Source organism: Neodiprion lecontei, chromosome 6 (genome assembly GCF_021901455.1).
Source record: "Neodiprion lecontei isolate iyNeoLeco1 chromosome 6, iyNeoLeco1.1, whole genome shotgun sequence".
NCBI lineage: Eukaryota > Metazoa > Arthropoda > Insecta > Hymenoptera > Diprionidae > Neodiprion > Neodiprion lecontei.
In genome coordinates this window covers 30,660,340-30,674,313 of record NC_060265.1, presented here as the reverse complement: position 1 = coordinate 30,674,313, position 13,974 = coordinate 30,660,340, and the positions used below count along the sequence as shown (strand labels likewise).

At 48.5% G+C, this 13,974-nt stretch overlaps 1 protein-coding gene across 1 annotated transcript; it reads left to right on the top strand.

Moving 5' to 3' along the window:
- Positions 1-6,229: 6,229 nt before the first annotated feature.
- LOC107218077 (trithorax group protein osa) lies at positions 6,230-13,322 on the top strand. Its single transcript, XM_015655825.2, has 2 exons — positions 6,230-6,470; positions 9,150-13,322. Exons 1-2 carry the CDS (start codon positions 6,456-6,458, stop codon positions 12,528-12,530), a joined length of 3,396 nt encoding a protein of 1,131 aa, XP_015511311.2. The 5' UTR covers positions 6,230-6,455; the 3' UTR covers positions 12,531-13,322.
- The last annotated feature ends 652 nt before the right edge of the window (positions 13,323-13,974 follow it).

The following is a 13,974-nucleotide window of genomic DNA, read 5'->3' as shown; positions in this document are numbered from 1 at the left end:
AGAGTTTTGATGTAGGAAACTCGTTAGCTAATTTACTTGCAAAATTTTATCTGTTGCGAAAAAATTTTCTTTCTGTGACTGTATATTAAGATTAAAATTTACTGCTCCAGCAAATTATCTTGTTCACCGGATTTGCGAAAGAACTTTGCAAAGTTGTGTTTCTCATGAACTGACGCAGTGACCTGGACGAATTAGGAGAGTAAAAAATAAATTGATAGCACTTAGTGAAAACGCGGAGATCGGGCAGCGGAAATTTGATTTGTTTAATTGGAATGCAATAATCAGGCGCGGTATAACGTGTAACAAAATCAATTATTTTTCTTTCTTCGTGGAGTGATTAAAAAAAGATAAAAAGAAATTCACGCCCTTGATGGAACCGATTAAAAATCCATCAATCGAACTGCTTCTCATGCGGGAGTCGAAACCTCGCGCATCGCTAATCTCCGCGTAATTTCATCCGATTTTTAGCCCCAGGCGCTGAATTTTTTTCCGTCTTTTCAAACAGGCTGGGTTTCGCGATGTATCTCGCCCGGACTAGAGATACGACCATGGTGGATGCCATAACCGAAGATCGATCACTCCAAGGTTCGTTTGAATAAAAATGAACCGCGTCGAGGGTTAGATTTTTTTTCTTCTCCCCCGCGTAGCCGATTTTGGCGCTAACGGTTTGCTTTGCGGATACAAAACGCATCCTCTTCGCTCACATATCAGACGTTATGCAATCTCCTCACGGTCCGCGACTTCAGGGCCCCGGGCAGTTTGACGATTAACGATTTAAACTTCGACGCGGAGGTGATACCCGTATACCTAATTACACGGAGGCCGACGTAACTCGCGATGCTCGATAGGTTCGGTCCATTAGCGTGTGGCTGCTATGCCGGGAATGAGAAGAAGAAAAAAAAAGCATTCAAAAAATACGAAGGCAGAATCGTCACGCGAACTTTCGCGCTTCCGGGATCTCAACACTCCGCGTTCTGATACCTGCCTTACACCCGCGAATTCGGCGGCTCTGGGTCGAAATCGTTGCGTGACCGTAACTCTTAGAACACAATTGCCGAGTGGATCATTGTCCTTGGAATTTTTCACTTTTAAAATTTGCAGAATACGCGATACGTGAATCACGATGCCGCACGCCCTCGGGCTGTTAATTTTTCATAACGCGATGTCTGATCGGCGGATAAGGAATCTCACATGCATATACGTACGTTTTTTCCGGTTCACCTTAATGTCTGCATTCGATGACGGACAATTTACAATATATATTTTTTTTTCACCCGATCGTCTGCGGTTTGTTAATTCACAAAATTTGCATAGCAAGCGTGAAGAATTACGACGTGCACAGCAGTGCCAACGTAAATATCAATACTCGACGCAATTAATCATACAATGGGCAAAGGATCGTCTGAGCTTGCTGATATGGCATGACGAGCGGTTTTATTTTGTCCGACAATGGGTGAAAAAAATTACGATTCGTTAAAAAAAAAAAAAAAAACGGTGCTAGTCAATTGAAACGCTATTTATATTTGATTTGAGTGTAGAAAAAATACTTGGGAGTATAAATATGCAAAAATTCCCCTACAGTAAGAAATTGCATTTTTCTGTCGAAGGCTGAAATTGTCGAAAGTTTGATCAACGCACTTCCTTCTTTACCTACAGACACGCGTGCAGTGATATACGCGTGTGTTAAAACTTAACGGCGAAAAAAAAAAAAAAAATCTCACCGACGCGACGATCGTCTGCAACAGCGGCAGCCAAGCCGGTCATCGAGGAGGATTATCGATTTAATAAATTGGGTTAAGCTGTGTGCTGTTGTACGTTTTCAACGATAGTATTTAAAGCCTCTTGCATGTACACACACCGACGGCATTGTACGTACAGCACACGCTGCAACCTGTGCGCGCAATCCGATTTAAATCGCCAATTATTACAGCCGGGGTCGATACGGCTGGTGCATTTTTAAAACTCGTAAAAACTGTAATTGCTTAACGGTGGTTCAATAATTCATCATTTAGCATTACCGTTGCTATTACTATTGTTATTATGGTTTTTTTTCTAGACATGCAGTGGCTATTCAAAAAAGTTTATAACAAGTGCACATCGCCAAAAGCCTGAATTTTTCTCACGTACAATTTTATTGTTCGTGCTTGACTTTTTTTTCATTTATTTCGTTCGTTATACCTTCCAGCAGACTTGTTTGTTCACCTTCAACAAAAGGAGAAATATAAGCGACATTAAAAAACGTAAGACACTTTTCAAACGGCATCGCGTGCTGCAGCGTCGTGAAAAGGGTCGTCTGGGCGATGTAATAGATTGCAAAAAATCAAGAATACAGAGAACATCAAGCGCGTGCAGCAGTCCTGTTATTCAGTCAAGTAAAACGGAATATTGATGTTTCGTAATGGGGCGTTGATTACCTGCTGCCTGGGAACGTGGCTCTCTGAAAGAGGAGGAAACGACTTTGGTCCAGGGACGAGAAACCTGATCGAAATCCGATCGAGAGCAGAAAAGGCCGCGACGACGATCGACGTTATTCCGGCATCGCGATTTCCCTTTCTTGCCGTTGGTCTCGTTATGTCGCATCCTCGCAGCATCTGTCCCTCACGCGCGAGATCGAGGGCTTTGGATTACTCTTATTGAAACAGGTTTCAGAAGCGCAGTGGCAGGCAGGATGCGGAATCGAGGCTCGATATGTCGAATATTTCTTCGCTTCGCCGAGAAAAAGGAGCAAGATGGAAAAAGAAAAAAAAAAAAAAAAAAACCCCGGTCCATCTCTCCTTCGGCGTCAACGTGGTCCACTTATGGTCCCCCTTTCGGTTTCGAGACAAGCGAGCGCAACGAAGCGGGACCGAGTTCAGCGAGCGGATCCGATAAAATCCCAGCTGCATTTCGCAACAAGATTTTATACCGTAACACACTCGTGAGTTCGCACTTCCGAGATGCGGATGCGGGCAGTGAATTAGTTAGTCATCACCGGGAGACGGACGTCCGGATAAATAATACACACGATTGCGTTGTACAAAATTCCGAGGCTGACACGTCGCCGAGTTACGAAGGTTTCACTGCCGGTTGTAAGACAAACGTTAGGTATACCTGTACGGCGCAAATCGTGCAGGCCCGGTGAAATCTTGAACTCGATACATCCTGATTGTCGCGTGCAACGATCAGCGCAAGTTCTTCCGGAAAGCGGCTTCTTCACGTCTAAAGATGACCGAAGAAAAATGGATAATGAACAAAAATTATAAAACACCGTTAGCACATTATTGCGTATATTATTGTATTACGTGTGTAACGATTTTCGTCGAAAAGATATAATGTATAAATTGCTTTGCCGCGATGTCTGCATACCCAACGTTCACTTGAGGTGCTTCGTATTCAGCGTTGAAAAAGGACACAATTGAGTTGGCGAGTTGTGTGGAAAGAGGAAGAAATAATAAAGTAGGAAAAAAAAAAGAAATAAACAAAATGAAAAAAATAACACGGCTCTTTCTCACCGTCAGAATTCAATTCACTCGCTCCGTATCGCAATGCAATAGGTAATGGGGATCAGCACGTTTCCCATGTGTTAATAAGACGGCCTCTTAACACCCCGCGTATTCTTCTTCATTATTTATATTCAGCTTAATTACCGTGTATTTGATATCGCCGCTCGCGAGCGCATTAAGAGCCAGATGTTTGTAATAAAGAAATGAATAAAATTGACCGTAAAATTGACCGGTCCGACTTAAAACGTGTACCTACATCGTCCTCTATACATATATGTATGTGCATATTTTTATACGGTCATTATAATAAATATGCGAAGAATAATTCTTAATCTGGTGATCGTATTAAGTCCGCTCGCGACCCAGTAAACTCGAGTAGAATTACCTTATCCGGCTCGTTGAATTTCACCGAAAAAATCGTGCTGCCCGTATATTTTCGGCTGCAAATTAACGGATTAAGACCAGCACCGATTTAGCTTCTAGGCAAAGAGCAAGAGAGGGAAAAAAACGAATGAATAATCTCGCAGACGGAGTTTTTCCCATTGACGAAACACTCGCTGCATCGATGGTGGCTAATTCGTATAATCAGTTGACGAGAGGAGCCGTTGCGTGTCTTGATAATCCCTCGTATGAAAGGAGTTAAGGTAACTTTTCGTAACTTCGGTGAGCGGTATTCGGTAATAAACAAAGTAGCTGTTGGCCAACGCGTCGAGGGAAGAGGCAATGGCGTCGGTGAGAATTACGCCCCCCTAGGATACGTCGAATTCGCGAAGACACGAGCGAGTTAACGAATGGATTCGAGGAGCCGCAAGAGCGACTCGCGATTTTGTGAAAAATTCGGAAGTCGGATGGGACTTTCATTTTTTTTCACTTGTGACCGAAAGACCCGAAGCCGCTCTTTCGGCTCTCTCGGCGCTCCCAGTTAAATTAACAACCTAGCGTCGCATCAGCTGATGGAATTGGGAACGCGGAGAGAATTGATTGTTCTTTCGCCGAGTATGAGAGGCTTCGGCTTTTCAAACGGAATGGAGTTGGTACCCATAGCGCTGCATGAAGCGGAGTCGGAAGAAGGGTGGTGGTGGGGGGGTTTATTTCAGAATGAAATTAAGCTAAATAATTCATGGGCAAAACGGTGGAAAGTCTATCCCGTAAGTAGCGATAGCTGCCACTGCCTGGGGAAGGCAATTGAGTGAAACTTTGTTGGTATTGTTTGATCGTATCAGAACCATCAGCTGCTTCGCCGCTTTGTTATATCCTCTTCTCCGCTCCTCGGCGTATTATCCCTTACGTTTCGCAATTATTCCTCCTCTTTTGCACATTTTATACACACGCTTTAAACTTTTCTCGATCGATTGCTCGCTTTGTTCGTATCGTTTGCCCCCTCCTTCCCTCCGTCCATTGACTCATCCAACCTCTATCCAAGCCCTTGTACACACTCTTCGACACGATCTGGTTCGATGTGCAGCCTGCGAGTCACGTACAACGCGTAGCCTGCATTGAACGTAATGACTGCGTTCGATCGGGTAATTCTTACCTATATACAGGTTCGACGAGAAAATGAGAGACTTTAAACAGGATTTTCACATGTATGGAGGAGAGTCGGAATTTCTCCGTATTACAACTACAAATGCCGCCACTTTACTTTTACCTTTTTACCCATCAAGTTGTCACTACGTTCGCGCGATTTCAGATTCCTCATGAAGTTTCCGGCTTTATAATTCTCTTCTAGTCTGACATTTATACGTACAAGCGTATGAACTTTTAGTCAATTTCTATATTTAAACATTCGGTCATTCCGTCAATTATACCCATATGAAATCAGAAAAATGCATACGCTGCAACTTCCCGCAATCTCACGTCAATATTCGCACGGTCTTATATAATCCGTCGAATATCCTTTCCAGGATTTATGTTCGATAATAATTTATACCTTACAGGTAGAAATCATCGAAATTCGAAATTTTTTTTTCTCCACTAATTTTTTACGTAAGACTGGTTTGGTTTCGTACGTTTCTTTTTTCCAAACCAAGAATCACACGAGTCGTCGATGTACGAAATAACAGCAGAAAGGAGCAAATAATCTTGGAAGAAAAAGGGAGGTGAAAGAAGTGAATTAAATATTCGATGGTTATCATAGTCAGTGCATTTCTTCAGCCCCGTTGGCCTGTGGCGTTGTGACGTCATCAAGGTCAGCCAATCGCGATCACTGTTAGTTTGAAAGCTTCTCTGTATTTCTCTTCGATTTCTTCTTTTGCTCCATTTTGCCCCATATAATGAACGAAGAAATGGGACCTGATGAAATATTTATATCAAAGCGAGCACTGAAAAAAAGAAGAAGAAAGAAACAGGAACCAATTGTACCTACGGGTGTGAGTAGGCGCCAAGTGGGAAGGCAGGCAGCGAGCGCTGTTTGAGAGAATCGAGCTGAACGGGCTGTTCGGTCGGTCGTAGCCGGTTTCGATGACTGGTGCGCTCATCTTCAGTTTCGAGCTGCCTCGCGTACCCTACTTTCTCCGCAAACAGAATTCAAAACCCATGTACGACGAGGATGACTCGAGGTGGGTACCGGCCTCTCTTCCTCTCCCTCTCCCTCTCCCTCTTTCTCTCTCCGTCGCTGCATCTCCCCCGTCTCTCCCATTCCCGGCCCCTCCAGCCTCACCGCGAAAGAACGAGAGGTTACAGGCCGCGGAGGGGGCGACGCGGGACCAGGGCCCCGGAGTCTATATAAGCGGGGCCCACCGATGGGGCTGAGCATTTTTTGAGTAGCTTTTCAAAGGCGAGCCGGTCCCATTGATCCTCAAATGGTAATACGGGGCGCGCGGAGAGGTGAAACACTATTTCGAGTTTGAGGTGAGAAGCGCGAGCGACCGAGAGAAAAAAGGAGAGAGAGAAACAGAGAGACAAAAGCGTCTTTTCCGTTTTAAAAGTGCTTCACATTGTGCTCAGAGTTTTTTAAGTGCGCGACGGCCTGCCATGGCTGGATTCAAGGTAAGTGGAGTGTTCCTCTGCACCTGTACCTGCAACTACCGTTCCCCGGACTTCCGTGTTAATTGCGTCAAAGCCCAGCTGCGGGCCGACATTCGGCCGATTGATTGCTCGCCTATTCAGACTCCCGCAGCGCCAAGTGCCGGACACTGATAATAAACTGGGTATTGACCATCGCGTTATGTCCACGGTATATGTGCAACCTATAGGGCTTACAATCGTACAGCCGCCGCGCCGTTTCAATGCAGTGCATCAACGGAAATAAACTCATACGGGTTGTGTGCATAGCCGCCCTACGCCGGTAATGTGTGTAACAGAACGGAAAAAGGTGCATGAATTTTTATAAAAGCCAATCAACTTTTATATCGCATTACTGTCTGACACGCGACCCTCATGCCGACCCCTAGGCCGGTTCTACTTCCGAGAATGTGAATATCGATCTCTGTAGCGTGTTGCGAATTAAAGAAAAAGAGTATTCAGAGAAGTAATAATCGCAGTATTAAAGTTCGTCACCGAAATCAGTATGAAACAGAGGTAATTATCCCGGTACAAGAATAGTCCTCGAGGCCGAATGACAAACGGTTGTATATCTTTGATCCCCACGGGTAACTTCCGTCTCTCGATTCTACGTGGCCTCGTTGGCACTCGACGTCGGAATTGCTGCAGGATGCGACGCGACGCTTTCAGAGTCTCGTGTCCAGCAGCGAATCAGGCCACCTCGGACTGTGTCGTGAAAATTGTTAACATTTTTCATCGTAATTATACCGAGTATAACTGGATAAACGGTTCGTGGAGATTCACCCTACTTGTTAACATCGCATTCCGTTTAATTAGGAACTCACGCCGCACTTCAACGATGTACAGTTTTAGGAAGTATCTTTGACGGCACGTCACACTTTCCAAGACGAACCGCGGACTCACATCGTTGAAATGGTTTGCTACGGAATGTTTATACCGACGAGCTTTCTCGTATTAAAACGTGAAAAAGTGATTGATTTTTGTGTTTTTCGGAATAGAAACAGTGGCCTCGTAAATTCTTTCAACCATCGTGTTGCCTGGATTTAATTGCGCGCCAGACACCTTCGTTTTAAAAATTATCGTAGACGATTTCGACACCTGAAAGATCAGTCTCGTTGTCATCGGTCAGAGTTATTCGTTACCGAGACTCTGTTGAAACGTTTTTGAAATAGATGGATACGAAAGAGAAACTGTTAAATTTCATCAGCGCATGAAATCCCGCGACAGAAAATTCTTCAAAGACTCGCAACCCGGCGTTTAGAAAATTTTGATGGTCAGGACTCATTGAAGTAAATGGAAATTGAGTTGGGGTGAGTTTGAGGTTCGGCGCTTCTCGCAGGTCCTTGAAAATTAAAACCGGCTGTAGGTGACCGAACGTAGCCGAAGGCTAGGCCTACAGCTCGAAGTGGTGCTGCCAGGATTAATTACAATAATCAAACTGATTACGGGACGAGCGATAGCTGAGGATAGATTAAGGAGTTAATTGCGGGCTGGTTTTATCGGCAGGTTCGCGTTTCTTTTAACACCGTTATTCCTGCAATTTGTAACGAACCCCCAACGGGATATAATAAATACAATACACGAGACTAGAGCCGGGTCGGCTCGAAGAGCGAAAACCCCGCAATCACGTTCCTTTATCCTCAGTCCACCGTAGAGCCGTGAGGCTGGCCGGATCCCGAGCAAGGTGCGATCGCGTCGAGTCACGCGACTTGAACGCGTAGCATTATCGGGTAAAATTATTGGCCGTTTACCCAAGAGTCTTGAGAGGCTCTCCCCGAGGTTTTCCGGGGCCCAAACGTGCGATGGAGAAAGTGAAGGGAGGAGAATTGGGCCGGGTCTCAATTATCTCGGCAAGTATATTAGGCCGCCGGTGATCCTGGATCGCTGATAAAGAGGACTCGGTTAGCTTCTTACGACTTACTTCACTCGGTGCGCTTATCTCCGTACCAAATAACCACCGGCGAGGCGTTCCATCTCTACTCAACGTGCGCTCGCCGTTCGTCACCCAGTGTATTCGACCAAGAGCTAACTTGCGGTGACCAGAATTACCGGATCCCAAAATCCGGGAGGCCAGAGTATTTTACGATCTTGATGAGAACAGGTTTCGAATTTATTTTCGACAATCTCGATGCGCTTATTTACATACTCGATACGGCGAGATCCTACTCTCTTTGATAGTAATACGGGCGAAAGAGAGAAAGAGAAAGAGGTAAAAAACGGAGACGCGGTGAGTGGTAGGGAGAGAGGAGCACGATGGGAGAAAGTAGCTATAGTTCATCGCGTTGTAGCTAGTTAGCCTTGCATCGCGGCCGTTGTCCTACTTACCTCAGTCACGGGTCTTTTGAACCTGAACGGGTATACGACCGCGGGAGAATGGGCGCGCTCACACTCGGTATGATGATTCTCCGATCCGTGTCGACCTTGGGGAAGAGCGAGCCTCGCTTAACAGACCCGGAAGTGGACTCGACCGGGTGAAATCCACGATTGATAGCGACGAGCCTCGATGTCGGGCACTGATCGGAGCGTTTGTCTTGTACCGTGAACCGGAAGCCGTTTCATTACTGACTCCATTACTTCCCCCCATCCCATTCAACTCAGCAACTTTCCAAGCCTAGCTCCTCTCGACAATCGCCGCTTTTTTCTCAATCAATTTCTGTTTCACAGATGGCGACTACGGCGTTCTGCCTGCTTCTGGCTGTCTACCAGGTCCAGCAGATCAACGCGGTCGTGAATAAGGGATCGGTCTCGTCGCAGCCGTCGAAAGACGGCGCGATTGCGTCTGGAGAGAACGACAGGATTAGCAACTCGTACGGACCACCGCAACTCAACGACCTTTACGGCCCACCACCAGGCCCACCGAGGTTCCACGGACCCGCACCAGCCTACGGACCTCCACCCTCCGCCCCAGTTTACGGACCACCACCGCCTCGGAAACCGAAGCCAAGCTACGGTCCCCCGAAGCCACAGTATGGGCCACCAAAACCGCAGTATGGGCCTCCGAAGCAGCAGTACGGCCCTCCCAAGCAGCAGTATGGGCCCCCGGCCCCAGGCTACGAGGGCCCGCCGCCTCCACCGCCTTCAATAAAGTACGGACCACCGCCTAAGATACGGAATCAGTACGGGCCCCCGAAGTCCGGCCACGGCCCACCGATACCGATTTCCGTTGAGACGTACGGGCCGCCCAAGAAGGAGGTTTCGATTTCGTTCAACTCCGGACCTCCTCAAGATAACTATGGTCCGCCACCACCCCCACCCCCATCGGTACAGATTCCGCTGCGACAGGCGCATCCCCCTCAACAGCAGTACGGACCGCCACCCGGCGTCCCGGCCCCGCCAACACCTCCGGACATAAAGTACGATGGGTGGCAGCCGATCGCTGGATTGGTTGGAACCCCGTCGGAAGGTGGACATGCTGGTTACGGTTCGTCGTCGTCGTACTCGTCGTCGAGTTCGAGCTCATCGTCATCATCCTACTCTCACTCGCACTCGCACTCGCACTCCTCATCGAGCTCGGCGGACGGTGAATTTCAGTCGGATATTCTCACCGGAGCGAGGTACCCGGCCGGAAACGTGCCGAGCGATTCTTACGGTCAACCAATCCACAGTGCCGAAGCTCAGGACTTGAAATCATCCGTACAGCAGTCCTCAGCGGCCTCTGATAGCCACGGATTGCCACCCCCACCTCTGCCGAGATACGAGGAACACTCGTCGAAGGACTACGCCCACGGCTCAAGCGCCAATTCCGAATCACTCAAGCTCGATCAGTATCATCAGCACCTTGAACAAGAGCAGCAGCTACAACTCCAGGAGCAACCGCTGCCACAGCCTCAGTACGGGGCTCCGAGCTTGTCCATCGAACCCAGTGTTCAGTACGGCATACCCAACCCCGAGCCGATTTCCATTGTGAAAACTGTAGCCTTCGAGCTGCTTCCGACGACTGAAACGCACCAGGGTGGCTCTGTGTCGTCGTTCGGCGGCGGCAGTTCCATCGACGCATTCTCAACCGGCGGCGCTAGCATCTCTCTGCCACCGTCCGGTGGCTACGGCCTCCCAGTCAGCTCTGTAGACGGTGGTCTCGGTGTTGATTTCAACGTTCATTCTCTCGGCAGCAGCATAGGCAGTAGCAGCATAGGTAGCAGCAGTAGTTTTGGCGTTGAATCATCCCACGGACTGTCCATCGGTGGGGAATTAGTTCAACCTCCGCCTCTGACGTCCTCGCTTCCGATTTCGGACACCTACGGCGCACCCCCGTTGTCGTCGTACTCGGCGAACGGACCGTACCCAGCGTCACAAGGGATAAGAAGCTCCGCCGGATCGTTCCACAGCTCGTTCGGTTCCAACTTCCACAAACAGAATTCGGGTGGACATAACCGACACAGTCACAGAAACCATGGACCCCCGCCATTCCGTCATGGACCCGCGTTTCCACCACCTAGCTCATTTATCCCCCCGAGGAACCGTCCGCCGATTAAATTCCGTAACCAGATACCGCCTGAGGTGGTGAACGCTATCAGGCATTACGATGTCCCGCCTCAAGGTGGAGCAAACCAGCCCTTCAAGATTCACGGGCTTCCCTCCCTGCACGGCGGATCTCACGGTGGCGATCAGCAGTTGCATCTAACTTCGAACAGCCAGTTCTCGTCGGGCGGTGGATACTTCGGCGGATCCGGCGGCTCCTCATTTGGCTCGAACTCGGCCTTTGCCGCTCCAAACGTCAATTACGGCACGCCTCTGACCTTCAACTCTTTCAACACCCCAGCCCCTGTACTCACCTACGGCGCACCAAACTTCGGACCGACTCCCTCCTTCGTTTCAACTTCGACATCGTCTGACGCGGGTAGCAGTTTGTACAGCAGCCTCGGCGGTAGTGCCCTGACCACCACCTACGGCACCCCCATTCTACAGCAGCAAGTCCCCCACGACTGTCCTAGTCTCCAGAGAGGGAACCAAAACATCGGAAACCAGATTTCCCTCGACACGAGTGGAGCGCAACACTCGTTCGGGTCATCGACTTCGGGATCCTCGGCGTCGAGCTTCGCGAATTCCGTAGCGAGCTCGGTGTCTGGGTTGTCATTCGGATCACTCACCGGTGGCAGCGGGGTGGCACATGTCGGTCCCGGAAGCGCCGCCAACTTTTACGACGCTCCAGCGGTGAACGAGCTCAGTTTGCAGGTTCACCAGCAGCCGAACACCGACCTCAAAGACAGCTACGGAAACCCGATCGGCGTACGATACGGCGTAGCTGACCAGAGCGCGGCAGCTCTGACCTCTAACGATATCCACGTGTCGTCAAGCTTATCCTCCGCGTCGTCCTCGTCTAATCTGCTCACCAACCAGGTGCAGGTCAATTCCATACCCTACACCGGAAACTACCTTGGCGACGCCACATCGGCGGAAGCTTTGACGGCCGCATTGACGGCGCAAGGATTCGGCCAGTCCAAGCATGCGGAGCACGCTGTCGATGCCAGTCGGTACTTTGAGACCCACGAGGGTAGCGAGGCTCTCGCCTTGGCCCAGGGCCTCACAGCAACCGGAACAGACGGATTCCAGATCCAGGGAACGAAGGGGACTTACTCGCTTCAGATCCAGCCTGCTGACGGCGGACTTGGCACCGAGAATTCCGACGGGAGCATCCGGCATGAACAGGTCCTTTCCAACGGCCTACTTCAGGACATTCTCGCAGCGATAGAGCAGCCCCAGAACGGACACGTCGAGGTCCAGGGTCCCCCGCAGGTTCAGCATCTCGAGGAGGTCTACGGTGATCTGGCACACGCTGCCAGTGGCAACATATACGGCGACGAGTCTCAGGCCATCGTTGAGGATCTGCTGAAGAGGACGGGGAACGCGGATAATCAGGCGAAGCACATCGAGGTCGGGAATGACGCGGAAAATCGCGCTGACCAGAAGGCTGAGGCTTCGTCTGCGGACTCCGAGACCAGCGCAAGCGAGGACAGCAAGATCGCTTTATTCTTCAAGAGCAATAACAGCGAGTCGAACAATTCCAAGTCGACGTCTTCCTCGGAGGGTAATAAATCCTCCGATTAGACGCGCCACCAGGGATTAACCTCAAGTTCGTTTCACTTTGCCATAAATTAGTCGATGATCCACTTTCGCTACCGGCTGGGTAGTGACGATGGTCCCTAAGACTATTTCGGGGTCGGAACACCTCGATTTTTCATAAAATTCTCACTAGGGGTTAAGTTGTAAGTTATTCTCTAACCTGACTAACCAGCGAACTGCAGTACGACGTACTATCGCTGATCCGAGCACGGGACTGATCCAGGCCGCGGGAGAAAAAGGACGTTATGTCGAGTACCTAAGGCAAAAAGGATCGTCTAGACGAGTAATCGGTTCTTGCTGAGTTGCGTGACGCAGGGTGTGCCCCTAGAAGAATCATTGTCCGCAATTTTCTTCGTCGGAAAATGACGCGCATCTCTCACGACTGCCGCTGTGCTTTATATTTCGTAAATCAAACCATGCCACGCCATAAATATGCGTTCATTGATCGTGCGATCGATTCATTCTCTATTATATATACATACCCATTAATTTATTACTCCACAATAAGCCATAGGAATTTATTTTTATACTATTACTCATACTTCTACTTGTACCACTACTATTACTTCGTATCCAATAAGCGATCGACGAATTTGAACCGCGTCAATTCGGTGCTTCGTCATTTCTCGTTGGATCCAAACTTTCATGTCTCCGAAGATCACCCGCGAGTCTTGGTTGAAGGATTCGCGTGTGATATGCTAGTTATATCTACGTCTGTTCAACGTGTCAATGTACATACTTGAATATAAATATATATAAATACATTTTGTAAATAAATACCTGGGTTGATCGTTACATCCTTATTATCCTCTTCTTCAAGCCGCATGCGTGACGACGATGGCTGCGTTCATTCTATCTCCATCCTCGGGTCAACGTCCGTATCCGATGTCTGAAATAAAGTGCAGATTAATTAGAAAATATGAATAATAACATTCGCATAAATGGGGGCTAAGGTTTCTCCCCCGGGAATCGCTTCGCAAAGGTACGGGATAACGGGGGGAAAAATAGGGCTAAGAAAAGGGAACAAGAAGGGGGAAAGAAGAGAAAGGAAAAGAAGATAAAATACCGAGGGAATTAGGTCCCCGCCTCTAACGAGGATTACGATTATGTAAATGCAATGCTCTCGGAATTGCTCCCGGCTATCCGAACCAAGCATCTATGCGGGGATAGACGACCCAAGGATCGCTCTCTGCTGTCTCTTCAAGATCGTTCTAAGATTGCTCCAAGACGACCACTGGGGTTCTATCCATATTCACGCATTACCCGGGGCGCAACCCTGCCGTAACTTTTTATGAATTAAGGAAAATCATTCGTCTCGAGAACAGTCGGACAAAAATTACGCGTAATTTTGTTCCGTATAATTAAACCATATCGGCGTCTCGCGTAGTTAGAACACGAACTGGACTATAACCGTATGATTTCCCAGACG